Source organism: Phaseolus vulgaris, chromosome 1 (assembly GCF_000499845.2).
Source record: "Phaseolus vulgaris cultivar G19833 chromosome 1, P. vulgaris v2.0, whole genome shotgun sequence".
NCBI lineage: Eukaryota > Viridiplantae > Streptophyta > Magnoliopsida > Fabales > Fabaceae > Phaseolus > Phaseolus vulgaris.
In genome coordinates this window covers 50,838,032-50,864,084 of record NC_023759.2, presented here as the reverse complement: position 1 = coordinate 50,864,084, position 26,053 = coordinate 50,838,032, and the positions used below count along the sequence as shown (strand labels likewise).

The window sequence follows — 26,053 nt, the reverse complement described above, 5'->3', positions numbered from 1 at the left end:
TAATTACAATTTAAGGTGAAGTTATGATGATAATTGCATAATTGATGGATAATAATTGCATAGTTTGCTAATTGATAATATTTGTTTAATTGAAAATATTTAAATGTTACAATTTTTTTTAATTATAGATTTAAAAAAAAACAATTACAAATATATATATATATATATACTTTTAATTATAAATATTATTTTTTATTTTAAACCCAATTCTAGAATTATATGTATAAACATAAATATCTAAACATTTATCTTTATTTTTATTTAAATCATTCACAATTTTATGATAAGAATATTTTAGTCAATTAATAAAAAAACATAATTAATTTATTTTACACCTCAATCATGTATTTTTTCAGTCAAATATATATTCACTTTTCACTAGTTTAAATAACATAATTTTTACTTTTTTCCTCCATTTTTTTATCTTCTTTTCTGGTTCTATTTAAAAAAATCTAAATTATCTCTGGATTAATCTGGCAAACACCTCCAATTTTTGAAGTAAACACTCGCATTTGCAAAATTATTATTTTAAAAATATTTAACAATATGACAAATCACAATGTTGCAATCACCTTGCTCAGAATCCCTCTTAAAAGTTTCAGAAAATTGCAAAATGTGTGGTGTTCTCTTCCGTGGAATCAAGCCCTGACCTGGGAAACATTTGGAATTGGAACATTGTTCCGATTCTTGGAGCCACTGGTCTTCATTTAGTGTCACGTCCCAATAACATACCAAATATCATAGATTTTTTTTTTTTTTCTATTACTATATAACTTATTATTCTCACGAGAGATATCGGTCAATTACAATATTTGAGGTATTATTCGTTTTAGAGGTCGATATTTTGTCACAATTTTGTTTTTAAAAGACGTCTCGAAAGGTTTAGGGAAAAAAAAGTTTATAAACTACTCTTAAACCTCGACAGAGGACTTATTCAGATACTAGTATAGTCACACATTGTTTAAAGACAGTCTATATATTTCTTCCTTCTTCAATCCATCGAAACGTTTTTTAAAGATAAAACCATGACAAAACGTCTTTTAAAGATAAAACTGTGGCGAAACGTCTTTTTATATATTTCTTCCTTCTTCAATCCACCGAAACGTTTTTTAAAGAAAAAACCATGACAAAACGTCTTTTAAAGATAAAACCGTGACAAAATAATGATCTCTGAAACTGACAATATCATAAATGTATATTTATGGAAATTGAGGTTAGAATTATCGTAATCAAACAGAATATGTTCTGTTATTTGTCAGAATTGAACCTGAAAATAGATTGTCTAAATCACATCAATGGTTTTATCGAAATTTCGTGTCAGCTTACAAAAAGAATGATGAAAGAAGAGGTTCTAATGTGGCGTGTTTCTTTCATCGATGAAACACCTAAGAAATAACTTGAGGTTCTGAAATGTTGTGCTTTTTTCATCGTACAAACACCTAATAAATAACTTGGAAACAAGATTTATAATATTACCTGAAATTATTTTTTCTAATATTGGTCTTATTATTTAATGTAATTATATAGAACTTTGAAATAACAGATAAGTCTACACAATAAATTTAGGACTCTTAAAATATAGAAAATAATATCCTGAAAAATAGCATACTCGTGTCCAATAATTAAAAAGATAATTCTGATGATATAATATTCAACACTTTCTTTTAACATTTTATATATCTATCAATTTTAATTTATTGTGATCCACTAAAATTGGTGGGTTTTAATCAATTTAATTGACAACAGAGAAAATGTTATTAAAAAAAATGTTGGTATATGTGTTTCATAGAAATTCCTCATTTTCTCATGCAATATATAGAAAGAAGTTTTTATTTATTTATTTTGGTCTAGTTGAAATGGTATGAAGTTTCTATTAAAAAGGTAATATAAAATAATTAAGAGATATTTTTTTCCTTGATGTAAAAGGATATGAAATTAAGATTTGTTTTTTTTTATGATGAAGATTGTGTTTCTGTGCAGTTGTAAAGCATCTGGGAGAGATCTATATTAGTGAAGAATAATTGCACTTCTTACAATTCCGAATTCTTAAAGCTTTGTTATCTTTACAGAGGCAATTATTTAATATATAAAGTGTTATAATAAAGAAGAAAAAATTTCAAATAATAGCATTCAGTTTTAGCAAAAAATAAATATAGTAATTTTGAGTCCTTTTTTTTAATTATATATGCATTCTTTCTGTTATTTTAATTGGTTTTTCTAGGAGATCAGACATCGACGACTAGATATTAAGACATTTTATGGTATATAAGTGATGGCAAATCTCACTTCATAAGTCAGTTTTATAGAGTTGAGTTAGACTTAAAGTTTACTTCGTAATATAATATCAGAATCATTTCGAACCTATCCTATTAAGTATTTTAAATTGAAATAAACCGTCTTTACGAAAAAAATGTGTCTTTAAGATTTGCATGACACAAAAACAATTTTATTTTGTTGTTGAGAATTTATATTATTAATCTTATTTTGTTGAAACAGTTAGAGTCCAAGTTATTTAAAATGTTTTTTATTTTAACAAATTTACTTATTTAATTAAATATTAAAAAATGAATTAAGCCCTCTTTAAATACTTTTGTTACAGATATAACTTTTATATAAATTATAACATAGTTTAAATTAGACTTTAAAAAGGTAAGGTTGTATCATAAGACCAATCAAAATTATGTAATTTTTTCTTTATTTTATATTTATCTAGATTATTTATAATTTAGGATTTAAAATTAGTTTTCTTTCCAAATAATACTTAACTCGTTTTATTTCTCACGTTTTCTTTCTCTGTTATTTACAAATAATGCACTATTAGTCTCTGAATGTGAGAGATACTGAGTTTCTAAATTTAATGAAATGTCCCTACACACGTCAATTATATAACACGTGTTAAATTCATTTAAAGTTAATAAAAGTTTGACAAATGTTAACAAACTTTTTAAGAACACGACATTGATTAAGAAACTAAAAATAACACTATTAAATATAAAGAAAAAATATATTTGACGTTTATTGATTATTTAAGGGTTAAATATAATTTGTTATCATTTGACTTTCATGTGAAATTCATCTTCATTTCTAATTTAAACTTTAAATTTTCTTGATTTTAAGAAAATTATTAAAAAATGAGTATTTGTAATATTTAGTTCAAACTATATTTTTTTTTCAACTTAAATACATGATAGATTTAAAGTTTTGATTAGAAATAAAAATCAATTTTATATTATATTTGACAAAAAAATATATTTAACTCATTATTTAATAATTAAAATAATATTTTTTATCACGTTTTTTTTATAAATATGAGCCACACAATATTTTAAAATCGAGAGTAATTTTTTTTACTAGTTTTAACAATTAGGTTGGGAAGTTCTTAAAAGATAAAGACAAGGAATAGTGCATATCACCAACAAAGCAACAGGTCAGCTAAAACAGACACACACAACCACTTTCCCTAAATACGTTGTTTGTTTCAAGTTGTTTACTTCACTTCATTTTTGGTATAAAAAAAGGAGATGAAAGGAATTAATGTTATGTTTACTGCAATTAATCAATTATATTAGAGACATATATATTATTATTATTATGATATATTATTATGGTATTGCGAATATAATGAAGTTGAGACGAATGACAGTTTATATACTATTTATACTCTAATTTGTCAATGTGTTTTTTAAAGATAAAGCATAACAAAAGACCGACCTCCAAAGCAGATAATATTGCGATTGATCCTAATATTTATGTAGCACAGATACTGACATAGACATTGATACTACACGAATACATAGATATTTATAATATCTAAAATGTAGGACACAAATATACGAATATATATATATATTAATTATGAATTATATAAATTGACAATAAATATTTATGTGTATAATCATATTTCAGTTTTTTTCAGTAGAAAGATGACTGGTTCAAAAAGATTTGTTCATTGTTTTTACAATCATAATAAAAATTTATACAATAAGTTTAAATTTTTAAAAAATTAATCTATTTTTTCTTTTTAAAATTATGTTAAAATCGTGTTAGAATTGTTAGAAATCTAACAAATTTTATTTGACTTAACATTTCACGTCCTACGAGTGTCTTATGGGTGTGAATATTTTATACATGTGAACACATTATTTAAGAGGCGTATCCGAATCTCGATACTATTTATTGGATTTAAGTGCGAAATATATATATATATATATATATATATATATATATATATATATAAATAATAGATATTTTACATATTCATAAATAAAATTATTAACAATTAAAATAAACCACATTGACCTAAAGAGTAACATTGTGACACGAGTTGATTGTTTGGCAAATAAAATAAAACATTTTCCTCTAACTCCGGAACAGAACCACAACCTCTACCCAACACAAACAGGCCAAGCTTGGTTTGGTTTCATTACATTGCATTTTCTGGTTTTGACCTGGTCGCATTATGTGAGTGTCTTTCTCTCCTACAGTTTTTTTCCTAATCCTATAAATACCCTTTCCTTCTTCTCAACACCTTCTCATATCGATTCTCCACACACTGTTTCCATGTATTCACCTTCACAACTTCTCTTCTTCTGAATCTCCATCTTCTTCTTTTGTTAGTTCCTCTCTCTCTCTCTCTCTCTCTCTCTCTCTCTCATGTTCTGTTCTATTCTTCTCTTTCCATTTCTCTACTACAGATCTACCAACATTTGAATCTCTCTTCCTTCATACTTGTATTGTATTCATTCTTACTCCAACTCTTCTTCAAACTTTTCAGCTTCCTAGAGCTGCTATTTGTTTATGTTATGTCGTTTCTCTGAAATGAAACATACATATATGTATGTGCACTTGTGAATTTATGAGGCTCTGGAGCGTGACGATGATGCTTCATTTTATAAATCAAATTGAATTTCCAAATAGATTGTGATATTTTCCCCTTCCAGATTCTTACCTACTGTGTTTATTTTCAAAAATCTGAATTACACCATTATCTGTGCTTCTGGGTTTTTCTTTTTTCAGGTATAGGAATTAGATTCCTCTTAGAAAATTAACACGTGTTGGTAAATTTATCGTTGTTAATTTCTTTATCGGCTCGTTTAAATATTAATTGATGTTTAGTATTTGTTTTTTTGCTCAGATTTGTTGAAAACACTGGAAGCTTATGTTTGTTATCTTGTTTTAGATCGAGGGTTGTACTAATATCTAATATGTATTCTTGTCCAAGTAAATGTTTGCATTAAAAAGAACTGCGATTTACAATTTTAAATCTGTAGATTTTGAACTTTTTTTTTTTCTCATTGATTGAACTTTTCTGTATCCTGTTTGATCCATTTCAGACCATATGAACTTGAAGAAAATGGAAGTTTGCGGTGGCTAAGTCTTGGCAACTTCTATGGCCTACTCTGGTATGCCTTTATAATTTTGTTCATTAACGTTAATTAGTGTTTGTAATTGACTTCAAAATATGATCATCTTTGGCTTAATGGATAGGTATCTGGGCAATGTGTGAGGGAGGATACAGCTTAGGCAATTTAGTAAACAATTTGCAGAAGAGAATTAAGAAGAATCTCAGTGGGAGCAGAATAATAACTGTTATGGAATTTGAATCAGACTGGACAAAGCATAGAAAATCATCGGCTCATACTGCTCAAGTGATTCGTTCTGCAACATCGTTCACCATGCCTTGGTCTCGTAGAATCCCAATTGTTGAAGGATTTTATGAATTTCTGTAGTTATATGCTTCTCAGTAACACATTTTTTTTATACAAACTTTCATATTAGGCGTCACTATGCAACTTGGTCTTGTCCGTAACACATTTGCGCACTATTTGGTTGATAGATCTCTGCTAAAAATCTGTACACCCTTAAGATATTTTTCTGTATAAGTGCTGGTTTAAGAAATGCCTTATTTTAGTGTTGGAAAGAAGAGATTTATCCAGCCAAATATGTGTTTCACTAATTTGACCAATCAAGATAAATCAACTCTTTCACAAAATGATAATTGTTTATTCCCTGATGCAATGAGTGAAGATTATAGCCCTATTCTACCCGGGTTGCCTGATGATGTGGCTGAGTATTGTCTGGCACTTGTGCCTCGTTCGAACTTCCCTGCTATGGGTGCTGTCTGTAAGAGATGGAGATCGTTTATGGGAAGCAAAGCATTCGCCACTGTGCGAAAATTGGCTGGAATGCTTGAGGAATGGCTATATTTCTTAACAACAGACTGTGAAGAAAAGGAAAGTCATTGGGAGGTTATGGATTGTCTCGGTCGTAAATGCCGATCTCTTCCACCAATGCCGGGTCTAGAAAAGGCTGGGTTTGGAGTGGTGGTTCTTAATGGAAAACTTCTTGTTATGGCTGGTTATTCAGCTATCGAAGGAACTACCTTTGCCTCAGCAGAGGTTTACCAATATGATTCTTGCCTCAACAGGTATGGTTTCCTTTAGCATTCTACCTACAAGTTGTTTCATGATAGATTCAGCTTTGAAATTAGTTAATGATGGACCTATTCTATCAAAATTATCATTGTATATTTGTTTCTGTGTGTTGTTGGACATCACAGATCGATTAGAGATTATGACATTTCATAGTATACATGTGGGTGCGAACCTCACTTTATAAGCTAGTTTTATGAGGTTGAGTTAGGCTTAAAATGCACTTCTTAATACGGTATTAGAACCATTTCGAGTCTATCATAGTGATTGTTTGTTAGGTTTATCGAACCGTTATCGGACCACTCATAATATGTAATCTCATGTATGGGTTGACAGCCTCGGCGTGAGGAGTGTGTTGGAGATCCCGGATCGACTAGAGATTAAGATATTTTATAATATATATGTTGGTGCAAATCTCACCTTATAAGCTGGTTTTATAAGATTGAGTTAGACTTAAAGTACACTTAATATTTTAATTTTGTTTTGACTTGCTCCATTCTGTACTGCCATTGCAGCTGGAGCAGATTGTCGAACATGAATGTGGCTCGTTATGACTTTGCTTGTGCTGAAGTGAATGGCCTGGTTTATGCTATTGGAGGCCATGGGGAGGATGGAGACAGTTTGTCCAGTGCTGAGATGTATGATCCAGAAACTGACAAGTGGACACTGATAGAGAGCCTTCGCCGTCCGAGATGGGGTTGTTTTGCTTGTGGATTTGAGGGTAAGCTCTATGTAATGGGTGGAAGGTCAAGCTTCACTATTGGAAACTCCAAGTTTGTTGATGTATACAACCCTGAGAGACACAGCTGGTGTGAGATTAAGAATGGCTGTGTGATGGTCACAGCTCATGCAGTAGTGGGAAAGAAGCTGTTCTGCATTGAGTGGAAGAATCAGCGGAAATTGGCTATATTCAGTCCAGAGGACAATTCATGGAAAATGGTACCAGTTCCATTGACAGGGAGCACAAGTGTTGGTTTTCGGTTTGGTATGCTGGATGAAAAGTTGCTGCTCTTCCCTCTGGTGGCAGAACATTCTTATCAAACATTGTTGTATGATCCAAATGCAGCTCTGGGGTCAGAGTGGAGGACTTCTGACATAAAACCATCTGGTTTGTGCTTGTCTTGTGTAACAATCAAGGCATGAAACCATGTTCAGTTTTCAGCATTTTACTGACATGGATTGAGAGACAACATGGTCTGATGTCACATGGTCCAAAACAAGTTTTACAAAACACACAATAACGTTTTTCAACTCATGAAAAACGTAGAGATTGGTGAGGACCACATGATATCATACATGTAATAATTTCTCTTATGGCTGTTTTTAATGGTGTTTTTTGTTGTTTGTGGCTGTTAGACACTTAGTTTCTGGTGTTATGATGCATTCCCTTGTTCTTGTAATGATGAACTTTTATTTGCACTATTTGAAACTGTGGTGGGGTTTGTTGTTTTCTTTTGGACTTTTTGGTGTAATAAAGTGACAACTTTAGAATTTATTATCCAAAACTGAAGAGGTTGGTGCACGTGGTTGGCTTTCAAACTTCATGATTGAGACGAAAACAAGTTGAGCATATTGGGTGAAATATCAGATACGAGAGTGACACGCCAATGAATTTCAACCATTCCATTCACACGGATAGTTAAATAGTGTCAATAATTATAATATTTTTTTATCATTTTCTCATAACTTTATATAATGATTTTTGTGATGGACCCTTAATGCATCATTTACTTCGATGAATAAAAAAAAAGTGCATCTGGTTTTTACTTTAGGATTTTATATTTAATAAAATTAAAAATGTATGTTATTAAATATAAACACCAACTTATATAAATATGAAATTACTTTATTTTTTTAACGAAATTAATTGGACAAAAATAGGAACAAAAATTGTTTTAAGTCTAAATTACGTGATCCTCTTCTTTATTGTTATATGATAGGAGAGAAGAATGTAATGAAAACAGTTTTACTTTTCTTACATTAAATAATTTCATATCACTTACTTAAGAGAAATAACAATTTAAATATATATATTTTTTAATTCTCAAAAATAAATAATTATTAAAATATTCTTGTTGATTACCAAAATAAATAAAATATCTCATTTATTTCAAAATAAGTCCAACAGGTTACATATTTCCGATAGGTTTTGCGACTGTTTATCTAATAATATATTTTGGATTTCTTATTTAGAGAAATTTATAATTATTATCTTAGTAATAGTTTATGAATTAGGTAATGCATGGTGATTTTTCCAAATTATATTTTGAATTTGACAATTTAAAACATTTTCAAAATAGATATCCTGGAATTATATGTTATATTTTAAATTATACCATCCGAAATATTTTTATATTATATAATTTAAAATATTTTAAAATAGCTAATTTAGAATATAGTTTTAGATTCTGCAGTCTATAATATAGTTTTGAATTGATTATGAGATTTCGAGGGGTGGTAAAAGAAAGTATGGGATGTAGTAAGAATGTACTATCATTAATCAAACTCAAAATAACATTTGCTTTTTATATTTCTACAATTACTAATTACACTCCTATAAGTTTGAAAATGAGAATTCTAACCTTTGTATATTTAGCCCAAACATAATCCCCCCTTAATGTGATGTTGGGCCAATTTATTCTTCAACTTTTTGTACCCATACTCTTACTAAAAAAAATATTATTTTTTATAGATGAATTGAAATGGTTGCATTGTTTCATATTTTTAATTTAATTTAGAATATGACATGTGAATAGAAAAGCATCATTCCTAGTTGTTATACTTTTTTATTATGTATTATATATTCATAAATCCATGTTAAAGGAATTTTTAAGTAAAGGTGATAACTATACGTATTTATAGTGTGACAATTCAAACTTTGTAAAGTATTTATTTTATAAAAATAAGAAACATAAACCACAACTCAAATCATAGAGAAATTAAAAGTTAGTATAATAGTAAGTAATAAAAAACATTGTAAGTTTTAATGTGAAATAATGATATGTTATTGACTAAAAACTATCAACTAATATCTCGAATACAAACTTAAATTTTAATATATTTTTAAAAATTTGCTGCTATTATGACTTGGTATGTAAATATTTGTATATATGTAAAATTTTACATGTAATGATAGATAATAATACATAAGTAAATTGAATCAAAAAATGTTACAGTTTAATAAAATATTAAGACTATTTTTCTAAATAAAATAAAAACTTTTCACTTTTTATGCAATTGTATATTTACATTTTCAAATACTTATGTATAAGGATTTATTTTCTATTATCTTTCCAGACACAACATATCAAGAGTAGCATACCCTAATAATATTAGAAATTAGATTCTCATTTTAACCACTCAATTATCATTTTAAAAAGGTTATTTCTAGCTTGATTATGTTCCCATTAAATTAATTAAATTCATAAATTAACTAATAATAGTTGTACATTGAATGTTAACTTTTTATTATTTATCATGCATATTTTACGTTTAATTGATTTTTTTGTGAATTCACTCTTTATTTTCTACTTGTTAAAATAAAATTAATTTTATAAAATCACAATTCTCTTTTCCTCCATTTGTTAAGTTGTTTTATCAGCATAAAAAAAACCAAAGAAAACATTATTACGAGAGAGGAAGTAGTTATTTTATCAGAAATTTTAACAGTAAATAACATATATATATATTTGACACTATTTATAATAATATAATAATATTTTTAAATTACAAAATAAAATAAAAACAAATAAAATATTAATTTATTAAGGTGTAAAGTGTATTTTGTTACGTGTAATATATCAGTGTCCTTATATTATTTGTCATTACACTGTCACTAGTAGCCGCTCTCTTCAAACAAACATTTCGTCGAACACCTTGTGTGCACTGCATCACGCACTCGACCGCGCTTTTTTCTTTGAACTTGGGAGAGACAAATCAACACCAATCTCATCTTCCATTTCGCTCTTTCCACAATCTATCGTCGTTTTCACAACAACACCATGTTTGGCTCCGCTCAACCTTCTCCATCTCCCTTCGGCACCCCTTCTTCAACCCCTGCATTCGGAACCCCTTCTTCTACCCCCGCCTTCGGAACCCCTTCTTTTGCTACCCCTTCTTCCACCCCTGCATTCGGAACCCCATCTTCCACACCAGGGTTTGGCGCTTCTTCTACCCCTGCATTCGGTTCCTCCCTCTTCTCCACGCCTTTTTCTTCTCAACCACAACAGCAGCAGCAGCAGCAGCAACAAACTCCACTGTTTCAACAACAACCAACTTCTTCTGCTTTCGGCTTTCAAAATTCTCTCGCAGCGCCGCAACCCTCGCCTTTCTCAAATGCGCAATTAACCACTCAGATGGCTAACGTAGCACCGGTTTCTTTCTCTCTCGCCGATCGCGATGTTCAGGTATTTTTTTTTTCTTTTTTTCTTTCATAATCCAGTTTTTTCATTTTCTTTATCGAATTTTTGCTTTTGAATTTTTTTGTTGATTAATTTTGTGTTTTCATGTTGGGCCACAAGACAATCGTTGATGCATACAAGGAAGATCCTGGAAACCCCAAGTACGCTTTTAAGGTATAATAGATACAAAAATGTCTCCTTTGTTAAGTTCTTGTTTTTAGTGTTTGCCCCCATTTGTGTAATGAGCAGGGTTAATATTATGCGCATTTTTTTCTTCCTAATTTTGAAATTAGGGTTCAAGTCCAAGTCTACATTACCAGTAGTATTTTCTGATGCCATGTGGTGAATGCTAGAATTGCACTTGTTGGTCTTCATTATTTTTTCTCACGTTGGTGTTTTTGTGTTGTTCAGCATTTGTTGTTCAGTGTAACAGAACCACAGTTTAGAGTGAAGCCTGCTGGTGTATCAGACGTAAGTTTTTTTTTTCTTCTAGTAAAGATTATAGTTGGGAGGTTCTTTTACCCTTTTCCAGCATGGCTAATTATGGGAATAGTTTATGGTTGCTAGATCATGTGGGCGGAGGCAATGGGGAAGCTTGAGGGTATGGACAGTGCGGATAGAGAACGTCTGTGGCCACAGCTTGCCCAGGGTTTTAAGGATCTTTCGCAACGCCTCAAGGTAAGCTTTATTAGGCTATGTTTGAATTGATAGAAAGGAATAGAACAAAGGAAAGTGGAATGAAATGATACTACTTGCGGTTGTTTTGAATTATTTAAACTTGGATGCTATTCCAAGTTCCAATTAAATTTCATCCAATGCCTGGTTTTACTCCTCCCAATTTGGGGTGTGGGATGAAACTTTCTTGTTTCGTGATCTCCTTACACATTTTTTACACTTCCCAAACTGTTAAATGATAACTTTCTTCCATCCCACCACATAATATGGAAACAGTAATGGCAAATTTATTTCATTTTACGCAATTTGTTCCACTTTGCCTGCCATTAGATACGCAAAGAAAACATAAACTTCTAGCGATTGTAATATATACTGTAGAAATGTATAGATATTGATAGGTTAACTACTAGAATAGTACCAGTAAGTTAAACATATAATCTTTTGAGAAAATCAAGGTTTATCTGAAACTTTTGCCAGTTTCTGTAATTCAGTGTTTAGATATCTCATATAAACAGTCATCAATTTCAAAATTTAGTGCACATCATTAGCATTGATGATACCTGACAAGTGAACATCGTTTATATGCAAAAGTTGTTTATAAGATTAGCAGAGGACCAAGATTTTGACAAAGAAAACAATGTTTAATCAAATGTGTCAAACATTGTTTGTAGCCAATATTATTTAGTGATGCTTTGAGTATTGAATTTTTTAATGTACCCACCAGTCAGTATTTGATGTGTAAAAGGGAGAATCTTTCAGTTTTTTATATAAAAGTTGTTGAAGTACGAGGATTGGGTATAATCTAAGCTCTGAGGATACATTTTTGCTCACATTGTCATGCAGATACAAGATGAAGTCATTATTTCTGATGCAGAGAGATTGCGTATGACCCAAAGCAATGTTAAAATGGTACTGCACTCCCCTTTGCTTGGACCGGAGCCGTGTTAATGTGATACTGGTTTTTTTACCATGCACTGTTGTTGATTTTTCTTTCCAATTGTTTGATGTTTTTGCAGCTCCAAAGACATTTTCAGGCTGATACTCTGCCATGGATTCAAAGACTAAAACAAAAAGAACAAATTCTCCAGCAACGTCTTTTAAGAGTAGGGACAACTGCTATTTGTTTGTGAATGAAACTGTTTTCCCCATTGTAGAATGAATCGATTCTCCCTGCACAGAATTACTGCAATAAGCAGTTATATAAAGTTTTTACATTACTTAATTTGTCTAGTGTTCCCCTCCAATTATATGCCCCTACTGTAGTTCTCTATCCTGAAAGTCAATTTGAGAATTAGCTTGTCTCAGGCTTTGGATTTTCATCTGTTGCTCCTTATGTATATCTTCTCATGCTGTGTTTCAAGGTAATGAGAATAGTGGAGGCATTGGAGGGAAAAGGCTGCCGCATACCCTTAACGAAAGGGGAAGCTGAACTTGCTGAGAAATTAGCCACAATAACAAGACAGGTAAAAAATTTATCCAACACCATTTTCTGTCTTTTTGCTCTGTTGCTGGAGATGGAACTTATATTGAAATATGTTCTCAGCTGAAAGGATCTGGAGCAGAGCTGTCTAGAAGGGTACAAAATCTGCTAACTGTATCTCGTGTTAAAGCTAATAGCAATGGATTTGGCAGCTCCGTTTACCTTCCAGGTTCAACCAAAATTCATGATCAGAGTCTTGCTGACCTACAGGAGGTAAGATGCAACCAATTTGAGAGATTTACTATTTAACATCTTGAATCTTGAATCTTGATTTTCCATTTTTATTTTTTTTTAAAAAGTATTATTTGTATGAGATAATGCACATGATAATTCAAAGAATTGAATATGACGATGCCCTATTTTGTGCGAACAGGTTTTACAACAGCAAATGGAGGCCATTGCAAGACTTGGTGGTGTTCTGAAGCGAGATATACGGGATATGGAGATTATGATCACTGATGACACAGGAAGAATTGAAAATGAGAATTTAATTTGAACTTAGTCTAGAAAACCTAGAACATTCTTGCGTTGTATTCACATTTTATTATATAGTTTTTCTAATGTATCATGGTTTGGTAACTAATGTAACAAGAGCACAAAAATAGTGTACTCCTTCCGCTGCTGAGTGCAGAGAAAACGTTATGCAAATTGATTGGTTACACATTGCAAACTTTTGCCAATGATAACAAAACCAAAAATTTGCGAATGATGGGTATTTTTCTTTTTTTAAGGTTGGTCAGACTATACTCTTAAACCTTTTAAGTTTTAGTTAACGTGTAAGTTCTGACTAATCATTCTTAATTTAAAATTTTCGAAAAAACAACTTTTTCTAATATCTATAGTTTCCTTAACAAAATAAGGCATCATCATTTCAATTATTGTTGGGAGTGTTTAACTATTCAATTTAAAGCATTCACGCTGTCAATCTTTGTAGCTGCGATACGATTAATCTATCTAGTTAATATGGTTAATATAATATCAGCAGCGTAGTTCAGATTCGAAGGCATCATCATGTTCAAAAAATTTGGACAAAGCTATCACATTAGCAAGATCCCCCATCATAAGTAGCAATTTGAATTTCATGTAGTGACATTCACTGTGGGGATTAATGGCAAAAGCTCCACTTAGTTTCAACAACAAATAAAAAATAATTAACAATATGGTGGAACAAATTTGTGTCAAGGACTCCGATGAAATCGTAAGTACAAACTCCCATTTCGTATGTCTGCAATTTGCGCATAAAACTGCTGTAGACCCATAGAATGGACGCCCCCTGCAATGCATCAAATTTCAAAATTGTTATTGTTGACCATTACCAATGAAAGGAGGTGTCATTCCTATATACGGCTTAGAAACTGTGTTTAATATTTATGTACGCCAGAAAATTACTCATTATGTATTCCTTGTCATTAGTTTCTGACAACTATGATATTTGGGCATAAAAAAATAATATAACTTACTATTGAGTAAACAAAGCTTAGAAGAATATTATTGAAACACCCATCATAAAGCAACCCACAGCTACCCACGGGCTTAACCGTTCACCTGTATTAACAATCACGCGCATAGTCAAGATAAGATCAGTGATTAAATTCCACATCTCATGAAATATACAATTCTAAAGGGGACATACACCCTGACAGAGACAGTATATATGAAAAAACAAATTCAAGAACTACATGGCCAGGTTAGAATTCTAGTAGCCATGTCACAAACAGCTTTGGAATGACACTGTAATGTAGCATTTTGAAGCACACAAGGAATCGAGGATGTGGAATTATTGAGAACGAGAGTTCCATACCAACCAAAAGAAGATTTATGAAAATGACAAATAGCATCAAAATGATGAATTTTTTAAATAAGGATATAGTACATACTTAATTGAGAAGAATGTTTCATAATGACTAAAGGATTGATAAAAAAAATTACATAAGTATGAAACACATACAAAAAATTTTGAGACTGTAAAAGCCACAATTACCGGTGTAGTACATAAGTAAAATGAGTAAAATAACGTTTTATACTGCCAGTGGACAAGTCATGAACACAAGTATGTTCTTTGATCCAAGTTACAATATGTCAAACTTGACAAATCTGATGCCGTTAAGGTATTAATCACATGGGGGGAAAGCAAAAAATCATCATATAGGATATCAAACGAAAATTTCTAGGATAACCAGGAAAGTGCATTCAAAAGCAGATGTAAACAATAACAATGTAGTAGCAAATCAAACAAGAGATATCTACCTATTCTTGCCGCCTTCCAGAAGAAACCACGAAATCTGTCAGCAAAAGCATGCATGTCTTGTCAGCAAGTTCTAAAAATCTGTTATAAAGAATGAAAACTCTATTGCAAGATGTACGTCTAATGGAGCAAGGGTAAAAGCCTCATGATACATTGAATTTTGAACATGTAAAATTCAGATGTACAAACTATCAAACACTTGAGAATAAAAAGGAAGGGTGTGGGAAAAGAATGTATGGTTAACAAGAAAATTCTATCCCTTTCTTTCGAAAGTTCAAAATTACTTTTAGAGGAAGTTCAAAAAGTTCATAAAATTAGCAAGGGGGGTATTTTCATGAGTGACATGATAATCCCCCGTTTTCTTTTAATATTTTCATCAACTCTCGCAAACAAGACAAAAGGTTCAAGGTAAACTTTTATTTTCCTTCCCCTCCTCTCCCTTTATTGTCCAAACATACATAAGAACATTGCAAAATATGGTATTGCTCACTACTAACAACATTGCACCAAAACCAATATTGAAAATAAGACCTACACAGCGATGCTACTCGAATGAAGCATTGTCAACATACGCATAAATTGTATATGCATTACAGCTCATATTTACATATGGCAAGAGATGAAAACATATATACCCAGTTTTCTGGTCTAGGATTGCAGGAAACTGCATCTTGAAATAAGTGCAGGCACATATCCCCAGAAGTATCACAGTTAGAAATGAGTGGAAATTGAAAAGCGCTGACTGAAACACAACACAACGGATGTCAAACGCAATGAACAAGCATTCCACGGATTAAATCACAATGATTCAAAATTTTCAGTTCCCTCACCATCTCAACGTATTCTTAGAATTTACCAATCTTCACCTTCCTCCTCCCTACAAAAGATTCCATCAACAATCACATTAGGCCTGTCACACAAAACAATATGCAATAGTGCAAGTAACTAAACAGTGTATCGATCAAGTTCAATCACGAAACTCAATTTTAAAAAGTAAACCCTAAAAAGAAGAACAATAATGACGAAACGAGTAGATCCTCAATAGCTAAAGGATTGTGAGATTTTGAATTTAGGATACAATAGGTCAAAGCGGAATTGATCATGGATCTACGTAAAATGAGTTTATGGATGAAACAAAAACGGTGAAGCAGCGTGTGAAAGCAGCGTGAAACAGTGATTTGAAATAAAAGCAGAGAAAGAACAAAAACGAATAAATCAATTACCCGAATCGAAGTTGCGAGTTCCGGTGACAGAAGAAATGTGATCGTGAGAATTTCCGGTGATAGAATCGTGGTTCTTCGCCGGAAGAATACCTTTTGGTCCCGTTAGTGTTTAGTTCTGTTCTTTACTTCATCGCTTCCCCTTACTTTTTTTTCAGAGGTTATTTTCGTTTGTGAAATAATAAAATTTTATAAAACATTTTAAAATATTGTTTTTTTATAAGGAAATAAGTAGTTTGAACTTGTGGTATTTAGAATTTGAGAGAATATTGTCAAAATCACAAAATAAATCATGATATATGGTTTTTTAAATTTTTGATAATTTTAATACGATTTTAATATAATTTTTAAAAAAAATATATTAATATTTGTAAAATTTGAATTTATTTTTTAAATTTTGATTATGATTACAAAGTTAAAAGAATAATTTTTTTTAATACGTATGTATGTATAATTAAAACAATTTGTAAAAGAAAAAATGCTGCCTATGGGGTTCGAACCCATGCGCAGTTGACTGCAGAAGATCTTAAGTCTTCCCCTTAACCTCTCGGGCAAACCAGCTTTTTTGTTAAGTTTTACTAAAGGAATAATTACAAATGAAATTATTAACATTTAGTAGTATATTTATTTTCTTTTGTATACTTACAGCAATTAAACACATAAGGTGATATATAATTTACAATAAATTTTAACTAAATTTCTTTAGTTTATTGCATGTACAAAGAGAATGTAAATTATTTATAATTTTTTCACTTTTATCTTTATAACTTCTTTCACTAATTCTAATTTTTTTATATAATTATAGTAGTTTGTTCTTGTAATCTATGGGCTACATCAAAGTTTAGGTGGAACATTTGGCTAGACGCTACGGGTATTTCATTAATAAGAACATAATTTAGTTCCATAAGAGATTAACATTTAATTTATCGAAAACACCATTATAAAACTTAATATTGATTTTTAATATTTGAGTGATTACTTAGATTTGATAATAACTACATCCGGTTTCTTACATAATTTAATTTATATCACTAAATTGTCGATATAAAAACTATTTTTTTTTATTTTTTACTTGCCATCAATTTCAAATAATATTGCTTTAACTTTTTTATATATGTTATATTTTAACACTTTAAAAAATCATTACATATATTCTTATGCTAAAATGAAAGGTTTATTTTTTTCAGTAAATGTAATTGATAATAACGTTAAATTTACTTATGATGAGAAGCAATAAGATTCTTTTATAATATATATTGTATCCGAAACAATATTATGGATTGCAAAAGAAAATAATGTTAAAAATATGCTCTGACACAAATAATTAAAAGAACTAAGAAACTAAAATTACATATATATATATATATAATTAATAAGAGAAAATTAACAATTAAACCTTTAGATTATTTATGCTCAAATTATGAATTGGAAGTTTCAGGTTGACCCTTGATGAACACAAAGACAGAAACTCATCATCCCTACTGATTTGTGGGACTATGATTCCTACATTTGTGGTTAAAATCAGAGTAACGTGGTCTGGTTTGTGCCACATTTCAGATATATAGAGACAAATTTTTGGTCATTTTTCTCTTTCATGCTACTACGTGGTAACATTTGCTGCCATTAAAAAGATTCACTTCAATGTTTCAGACAAATCTCAACAACTACAAGGGACGATGGAGTCAAATTAAAAAATCAAACAAATGATGTTGGTATTATTGGTTGGGTTTGGTAAATTAATAAAATATTGAAATTAACACATATATGCCAAAATTTAGTGACACTTTTGAATTGATATTGATCTTTTTGAATCATTTTAAGTTTGGAGTTTAGATGTTCTAATTTTAACATAACATTTTAGTTTAATGTTGAACTCTCAGTTGATTTTGCATTAAATATTTTATCATAGGGCATGATTAATGTAATTTAGATTTTGAAGACTAATTGGTGTACTTATGTGCATAAAAGTTTTGTCCATATGAATGTGGTGAGGCTCTTTAAAGTGTGGAATAGTTTTGTATGTCAAATATTTGCAAGATTTGTAGACCTAAATATTTGTGTAAGAGTTTCATTGAGGTGACAATGACTTAAAATACAAGGTGTGGAATACCTTCTATAGTACATTTGACTTTTAGAATTTTTGTATGCTTTTCATATAGAATTTTATGTTCTAAATTAAAAATATTAGTTTTTGCTTGATGAGGGTTTTCTACTTCAAGTTGGGTTAAAATAAATATTGATGGTGTTGTTAGGAGTTCTCTTGATCTTGCTACTTATGGTGATATTTTTCGTGAGAGTATGAGATAATTTATTGATGGTTTCTCTGTTTTTCTTGATGTTCAAGTTACTTTGGTTGCGGAGTTTTATGGAGTTATATATGCTATTGAACAAACTTAAAATACGAGTCTTACTAGTTTATAACTTGAATGTTGTTATGTCATGGTTTGTGCTGCATTTAATGTCAAGACTAATGTTCCTTTGATGCTTTGTAATGTGTGAAACCGTTAATGTGGAAAATCAGGTTTAGGGTTTCCCACATTTTCCATAAAGAGAATACATGTGTTGATAAGTTTGCTAACTCATACTTTATTCATAGAAAGTAGTTTCATTGGTATAATAAGTTTTCTTATCGTATTTTCTTTGAGTTTTTTATTAATAAGTACAAATCTTACTCAAACGTCTGAGTGTTTTTTACATGTATAATCTAAATTTGGAGTTCATGAAAACGAATAGTAGAACAACTAAAGGAGAGTATGAAGATCATTTCAAGAAGGAGGAGAGAAAAGTAGATTGACCGACCCAAAAAGAAAGACAATCATTATCTTGACTCTAATCCCGTTCGAAAAAAGTAATCAATATATATTATATATATATATATATTGAATAACATTGATATACTAAAGGAGAGTACGAAGATCATTTAAAGAAAAAAGAAAAAAAATAGACCGACCGACCCAAAAAGAATAACAATCATTCTCTTAACTCTAATCCCGTTTGAAAAAAGTAATAAAAATAAAATTATATATATATATATATTTTGAATAACATTGATAAACTAATCCTACAACAGCTCATAAAAAAATGGCTTATTTAAATAACAAAAAAACATGGGTGAAATTTAATACAAGAAGCACATGTATCTGCTTTTTTTTTTAATTGAATTCACAAGTTTCCATGGGACGGTGGAGACAAATTTCTCTCACGGTCTTGTCAAATTGCATTGCAAAACAATGACGATTTAGGAACATAATACTAACATTAATAGCAGTTAAACAGTATCAGAACAATAAATAAACAAAGAAGATATTTTTTGATCCATTATTTGTGTACTCAACATCTTAAAAAAGTAGTTGTCGGATAGATCCTGAAGATTTTGGTTAGTTTTGAAAAGAAAAAAAGCAATGAAAGGGACAATTTTGTTACCGAGCAACTATCACGACAAATGACAGGTTTGCTATGCGACAAATGTGGAGGTCGGCTAGTGTCGGCCGGTGAAGCGGGAGAGAGAGAAAAAAACAACATTATTTTCATTCTTAAAAAGCCAAAATTTGTCCCCAACTTATCTTTATCTTAATTATATTTTAATCAAAACATCTAATTAATTGCCCTGGTTCATAAATAATAACCAAATTAAACGGTGGTCTTAGTTTATTTTAGTTTTCTTGCTTTATAATTTTGTTTTCTTAATATAAAATAAACTCATTATTTTGGTATGGTTTGAGATAAGAGTATTGACGATATTAAACTTAAATCATTTAATTCAGATCGGTTAAAATTTAATGAGTTCCACCGGCAGACTAAAACCTTGCGAACTTTTTGGACTTTAAGAAAATGGATGAGTTCCACTTCTAGAAAATATTCGAGACTCAAGTTAATAAGAACATAAAACATAATAAGTATAATGTAAAATATGAGTTGTAAGTATTTTTTTATTGTACATTTTATGAGTTATTTTCTTTACTTTATATATGATAATATTTTCTTTCTTTCTTCTTATATCTGGTTTTATTATTGACATAATTTAATAATAAATATTACTTTCCATTTAAAATTAATTATTTAAAATTCTATAATTTACGTTGATACTATATTAATGTTTTTAAATATAAATATCAGATATTATTAGTTATTTATTTTATGTCACTTATTAGAGATCGCATGTTTATTTGAGATAAAACAAGAATTTGACTAATTTAAATTTAAAAATACACATGTATAAAATAAAAAATTAGAATAAAACTGTGTCGTTTTTAAAACTTAAAGACTAAAACTCTAAATAAATAAATAAATATTACAATTTCATGTGCTGTCTTTTTTTTAGCAGCTATTATTTTCTGTCCACATGTTAATATTTATTTAAACAAAAAATAATTTTAATATATTTTCAGAAAAGTATTACGACTAGAAATAAATTATTAGTTAAACTGATCAATAATTTATAAATAATCTTATATCTAGGGTTAAAGAGAGTAATTAATAATTAACTAAAGTATTAAGAAGAGAAGCATTTAAAGTTTTGATTTTGATGAATTTTTTTTTTGCAGAGTTTGTTACGGTTGAAAGGGAAGAAGGGGAAAGGGGAAATGTGTGATCTATTCTCTCTCACATTCTTCTGAGTTTGCATTTCCTCTTTCCCTTTGTCCCCTCTGTCCTCGTGCGCTTCCTCCAACGATTTCTTCTCCGCTTTCAACCTCCATACCTGTCTCTCTCTGTCTCTCCATAACCAACTCAATTCACAGATCCTCAATTTTCTACTAATCTCATAACCCGCGTTTTCATTCCTCTTCTCATGCTTCGTTTCGTTCCCTCTCTTTTTTCCTCTTCTTCTGGTGAGTTTTCTCTTCTCCTAAACCCTAACTAACTCTCTCTGATTCCGAATCTCTTCCTTCCTCTTCTTTCGGAAGTTTAAATTTCAACGATTAACGTGTTTTTTCGATTTCTATTGCCGAATGTGATCTGGTTGTGAATTTGAGTGAAGATCTCAGCTCGTGATTGTGTTCTTTTGTGGAATTATGAAGATATGAATGTGTTTTTTAAATTTGCACGTCCTGAATTTGTTTTCAATCGCCTTTTCTCTTCTCCTTCGACGGAATAATGTTAAATTGATTTGGTTGCGTTTTCCGTTTTTGTCTTAATTCAGTCTATTATGGAATTTAGCTGTTGGTGTATAGTTTTTCGTGATGTCATTTCCACAAAAAAAATAAAATTCGCCTGTTTACTTATTTTTTACCAGTCTCGTGAGTTGGATGCAGAGAAAATGCTGAAAACAGAAAGTGGCAGTTGTTTGTTTATTTTAAATTTAAGCGGGGGTTTAGCAAATCTAATTCCTCACTGATTTGACTATATCTTTTTCGGTTACATATTTTTTGGCTTGTTTCATTGTATAAATTGAATGCGTCGTAGCGTATTCTTAACAAATATTTTTTTTTAATTTGTTTGTAAGGAGGATAGCGTGAAACTTTATGGTTTTTGCATATAAAGAAGAGAATGAAGAACTTGTCCCCCTAATTGTTGTTAAATATTAAATTCTCTGAATTATGGTTATTATCATGAACTTGCTACCTACTTTTGTAGTAGAATGTTCAGTTAGTTGGTTGCAGCAGTTTGACTGATTTTTTATTCTAAACTTGTTTAGCATTCATTTTTATCCTACTTTACTAACTTTATTTCTTTAATCTTTTTGATCCTGCTTAATAATGTATACAGTTGAGGATAGTTAGCGCCTAAGTTTATATAATGGATATTGCCGAGGTTGAAGAAAATCTTTTTGCAGCAAGCGATGCCAAGGTATGATGATATATCTTTAATTATTACAAGTTATGTTTTGGACTCTAATGCTTTATTGTAAATTAATACCTTGTAAAACAAGTACTTAGATTGTTTGAGGTGTTTATACTAAGGTATAACTGAGGAGACAAATTGCTTTTGTATTAGTCAATTTCCTTTTTGGGTACAAACACTGTTTGAAGCTCATTTGAATAATTTTCTTTTTATGTGTGACTTAAGTGAAGATGACCTATCACCTAACCAATATATATATATTTTTTCCCTTGTGCAGTTACATGGAGAAATGTGCAAGTGTCTTTCTGCAATATACTGCAAGATATTGTTATTATTTCCTTCTTTAGAAGCAGCTAGGCCTAGGAGCAAATCTGGAATTCAGGCATTATGCTCATTGCATGTAGCCTTAGAAAAGGCAAAGAATGTTCTTCGACACTGCTCAGAATCTAGTAAACTTTACTTGGTAAGATTATTTTTGTACAACTTTACCTCCTGGTGTGTGAGGCTGATGTAATTTACCTTAGCTCTTCATAAATGTTACTTTATGTTGGTTGAGAAGGTTATTTGATCTGTAAGACATTTTGCAGAGTATCTTATGACTTCACTTATGGTGCAGGCTATAACCGCGGATTCTGTTCTTCTAAAATTTGAAAAGGCTAAATGTGCTCTTGAGGATAGTCTTAAACGAGTGGAAGATATTGTTCCTCAATCTATTGGTTGTCAGGTGAGAAATTTCAACAATATGGCTTATGGTTCTCTCTATTTTTTTCTTTTTTATATTTGCAACCCCCATTCTAGGTTCATCATTCTGTATTCTGGCTCTACTACGTAGTCACTTTTACTCTGCCTTGCTAATTGCTTTTTGATTATCTGAGCAAGGGGGAACCTATTTTATGAGCTTTTACGTGTTCTTTACACAATAATTAAAAAGCCATGTTATTTGCATTACTGTGAATTCAGCTTTCTCAGCATTCTGACACTTTTATCTAAACACACATGCAAAATGGTACACTTTTCAAGTCATCTTCACAGTTTGATTTTTTTAAATGACATTTGTTCAGATTGATGAAATTGTGAATGAACTTTCAAGTACGGTATTTGCACTTGATCCGTCAGAGAAGCAAGTTGGGGATGATTTAATTGCATTGCTTCAAAAGGGAAGAAAGCTTAATGACTCTAATGACAGTGGTGAACTTGAATGTTTTCATCTAGCTGCTACTACTATTGGAATCACTTCTTCAAGAGCAGCTCTTGCAGAAAGAAGATCTCTAAAAAAACTCATAGAAAGAGCTCGAGCTGAGGATGATAGGCGGAAAGAATCAATTATTGCTTACCTTTTACACCTTATGAGGAAATATTCCAAATTATTTAGAAGTGAGTTCTCTGATGATAATGATTCTCAGGGTTCTCAACCTTGTTCTCCCACTGTTCAGAGATCTCTTGAGGATGGCAGTACTGGTGGTCATTGTCATGTCTTTGACAGACAGCTTTCAAAACTTAGTTCCTTTAACTTTAAGCCAAGTAATAGGGAATCAGGGCAGATGCTCGCTTTGCCTGAAGAGTTACGATGCCCAATATCTCTGCAACTTATGAGTGATCCTGTTATAATTGCTTCTGGGCAAACATATGAAAGGGTTTGCATAGAGAAATGGTTTAGAGATGGGCACAAGACCTGCCCAAAGACGCAACAGAAACTTTCACATCTTTCATTGACTCCTAATTACTGTGTTAAGGGTCTTGTGGCTAGTTGGTGTGAACAGAATGGAGTTGCTATTCCTGAAGGTCCTCCTGAATCTCTTGATTTTAACTACTGGAGGTTGGCATTATCAGATACTGAATCCACAAATTCAAGATCTGCAAACAGTGTTGGCTCTTTCCAGTTGAAGGGTGTCAAAGTTGTTCCTGTAGAAGAGAGTGGTATCTCAGAGCAAATGGGGGGGAAAGCAGCTGAAGATTTTTCTGCACAAGAGGAAGATCATGAGCGGTATCTTAGTTTTCTTAAAGTCTTGTCAGAAGGGGACAATTGGAAGAGGAAGTGCAAAGTTGTTGAACAGTTGAGGCTGTTGCTGCGTGATGACGAGGAAGCCAGGATTTTTATGGGGGCTAATGGATTTGTTGATGCACTTATGCAATTTCTGCAATCAGCTGTGCACGAAGGAGATGTGACGGCTCTTGAAAATGGAGCCATGGCTCTGTTCAACCTGGCTGTGAATAACAACAGGTGTGTATTGAATGGTAAAGTAAAACTGCTTTTAATACAATTAAAAAATTAAAAGTTATTGTTATTTCAAAATTGACAACTTACATTTATTCAATAGCATAACCGCATTGTTTTCTTGTGGTTAAAAAGTCTTCAGTTTCACAACAATCAAGTTCTGTTCATCCTTTCCCACTCAAAGAGCTTTTACCCATATATCAGCAGCTGTCATTTTTGGTCGACCTGTGTTTCAGTAAAATACAGTGGCATTGGTCCAGCAAAACCTTTTAATTTGCAAAATTATTGATGTCCATCTTGAATTATACCCTTTAGTCAGTATGTTGCAATCAAGTTTGTTAAGAAATAATAGAATTTTTTTCTGTAAATCATCAATAACACAAGGTTGCCCACTTTTTCATTTTTCTACAGAAATAAGGAAATTATGTTATCAGCAGGAATCCTGTCGCTGTTGGAGGACATGATATCAAAAACTAGTTCCTATGGTTGTGTAGCCGCCCTGTATCTGAATCTTTCTTGCCTTGAAGAAGCCAAGGACGTGATCGGCACGAGTCAGGCTGTCCAGTTCCTTATCCAGATTCTTCACACCAAGACAGAAGTCCAGTGCAAGATAGATTCCCTCCATGCACTCTATAACCTTTCTACTTTGTCCTCCAACATTCCACATCTCCTTTCATCTGGCATCATTGATAGCCTACAATCCCTTCTTGTAGTAGACCAGGGTGATTGCACTGTGACAGAAAAATGCCTCGCTGTTTTGATAAATTTGGCTGTTTCTCCAGCAGGAAGAGAGCAAATGATGATGGCTCCTGCACTCATAAGTGCCTTGGCTTCCACGCTGGATACCGGCGAGCTCATGGAGCAGGAGCAAGCCGCCTCTTGTCTCCTGATTTTGTGTAACAGAAGTGAGCAATGTTGTGAGATGGTCTTGCAAGAAGGGGTTATCCCTGCGTTGGTGTCATTAACAGTGAATGGAACCTCGAGAGGAAGAGAAAAGGCTCAGAAACTCTTGATGGTGTTCCGAGAGCAGCGACAACGGGAGCATTCACCTGTTAAGACAAATGAATGTGAACCTGAAAGTAGTGCTTTGTCTATGCCTCCTCCTGAAACGAAACCGTTATGTAAATCAATATCTAGAAGAAAGGTGGTAGGGAAAGCTATTAGCTTTCTCTGGAAAAGCAAGAGCTATTCTGTTTACCAGTGTTAAGTCTCATGTAAATTTCTTTTCGATTCTTAACTTTTCTGGCCCTGCTTTTCACACTCTCACCCGTTTCCACGGGTGCTACTTACTTTTTGGTTCCCAAAGAAGAGATGTACAGTCATGTGTCATTTGTGTTTTTTTCCCTGTCTCTTCCATCTCTGTATATCAATCTTATATTATTATTATTTTGCGCGGGGATGGGAGTGTTTTGCATCTATGTAGTATAGACACTGATATGAATATTAATACGAAACAGACATAGTTACAAAGATACGTATAATCTCTAAAATGTAGGACATGCAGACACAAATTTATATATAATTATGTGTATAATTATGTTTTAATTTATTTTAGCAGAAAAATGTTTCTTAGGACTTTCAAAATGATTTGTTCCTTATTTTTATA

At 31.3% G+C, this 26,053-nt stretch overlaps 5 protein-coding genes across 7 annotated transcripts; 4 read left to right on the top strand and 1 right to left on the bottom strand.

The window, feature by feature from the left end:
- The first annotated feature begins 4,346 nt into the window (after positions 1 to 4,346).
- On the top strand, positions 4,347 to 5,798 carry LOC137815242 (uncharacterized). 3 transcript variants are annotated; one of them, XM_068618347.1, is made up of 3 exons: positions 4,347 to 4,461; positions 5,334 to 5,402; positions 5,488 to 5,798. In XM_068618347.1, exons 2-3 carry the CDS (start codon positions 5,390 to 5,392, stop codon positions 5,727 to 5,729), a joined length of 255 nt encoding a protein of 84 aa, XP_068474448.1. In that variant the 5' UTR covers positions 4,347 to 4,461; positions 5,334 to 5,389; the 3' UTR covers positions 5,730 to 5,798. The 3 variants fall into 3 exon arrangements, with proteins under 3 accessions (XP_068474448.1, XP_068474446.1, XP_068474449.1); XM_068618345.1 differs by having other exon boundaries at positions 4,414 to 4,612; XM_068618348.1 differs by lacking the exon at positions 4,347 to 4,461 and adding an exon at positions 4,712 to 4,730.
- A 99-nt stretch (positions 5,799 to 5,897) lies between these two features.
- On the top strand, positions 5,898 to 7,953 carry LOC137815241 (F-box/kelch-repeat protein At1g67480-like). Its single transcript, XM_068618344.1, has 2 exons — positions 5,898 to 6,427; positions 6,947 to 7,953. Exons 1-2 carry the CDS (start codon positions 5,898 to 5,900, stop codon positions 7,572 to 7,574), a joined length of 1,158 nt encoding a protein of 385 aa, XP_068474445.1. The 3' UTR covers positions 7,575 to 7,953.
- A 2,270-nt stretch (positions 7,954 to 10,223) lies between these two features.
- On the top strand, positions 10,224 to 13,656 carry LOC137815240 (nuclear pore complex protein NUP54). Its single transcript, XM_068618343.1, has 9 exons — positions 10,224 to 10,837; positions 10,952 to 11,005; positions 11,243 to 11,302; positions 11,399 to 11,509; positions 12,350 to 12,415; positions 12,523 to 12,609; positions 12,868 to 12,969; positions 13,050 to 13,199; positions 13,360 to 13,656. The coding sequence occupies exons 1-9, from the start codon at positions 10,433 to 10,435 to the stop codon at positions 13,480 to 13,482; spliced, it is 1,158 nt and encodes a 385-aa protein (XP_068474444.1). The 5' UTR covers positions 10,224 to 10,432; the 3' UTR covers positions 13,483 to 13,656.
- A 342-nt stretch (positions 13,657 to 13,998) lies between these two features.
- Positions 13,999 to 16,627, bottom strand: LOC137815238 (uncharacterized). The gene is made up of 6 exons (XM_068618342.1): positions 16,455 to 16,627; positions 16,062 to 16,108; positions 15,867 to 15,973; positions 15,234 to 15,268; positions 14,447 to 14,531; positions 13,999 to 14,259 (listed from the first exon to the last, which is right to left on the bottom strand). Exons 2-5 carry the CDS (start codon positions 16,062 to 16,064, stop codon positions 14,464 to 14,466), a joined length of 213 nt encoding a protein of 70 aa, XP_068474443.1. The 5' UTR covers positions 16,065 to 16,108; positions 16,455 to 16,627; the 3' UTR covers positions 13,999 to 14,259; positions 14,447 to 14,463.
- A 4,298-nt stretch (positions 16,628 to 20,925) lies between these two features.
- Positions 20,926 to 25,776, top strand: LOC137815236 (U-box domain-containing protein 45-like). Its single transcript, XM_068618339.1, has 6 exons — positions 20,926 to 21,280; positions 22,158 to 22,238; positions 22,510 to 22,695; positions 22,849 to 22,956; positions 23,294 to 24,453; positions 24,859 to 25,776. Exons 2-6 carry the CDS (start codon positions 22,188 to 22,190, stop codon positions 25,652 to 25,654), a joined length of 2,301 nt encoding a protein of 766 aa, XP_068474440.1. The 5' UTR covers positions 20,926 to 21,280; positions 22,158 to 22,187; the 3' UTR covers positions 25,655 to 25,776.
- Positions 25,777 to 26,053: the final 277 nt, after the last annotated feature.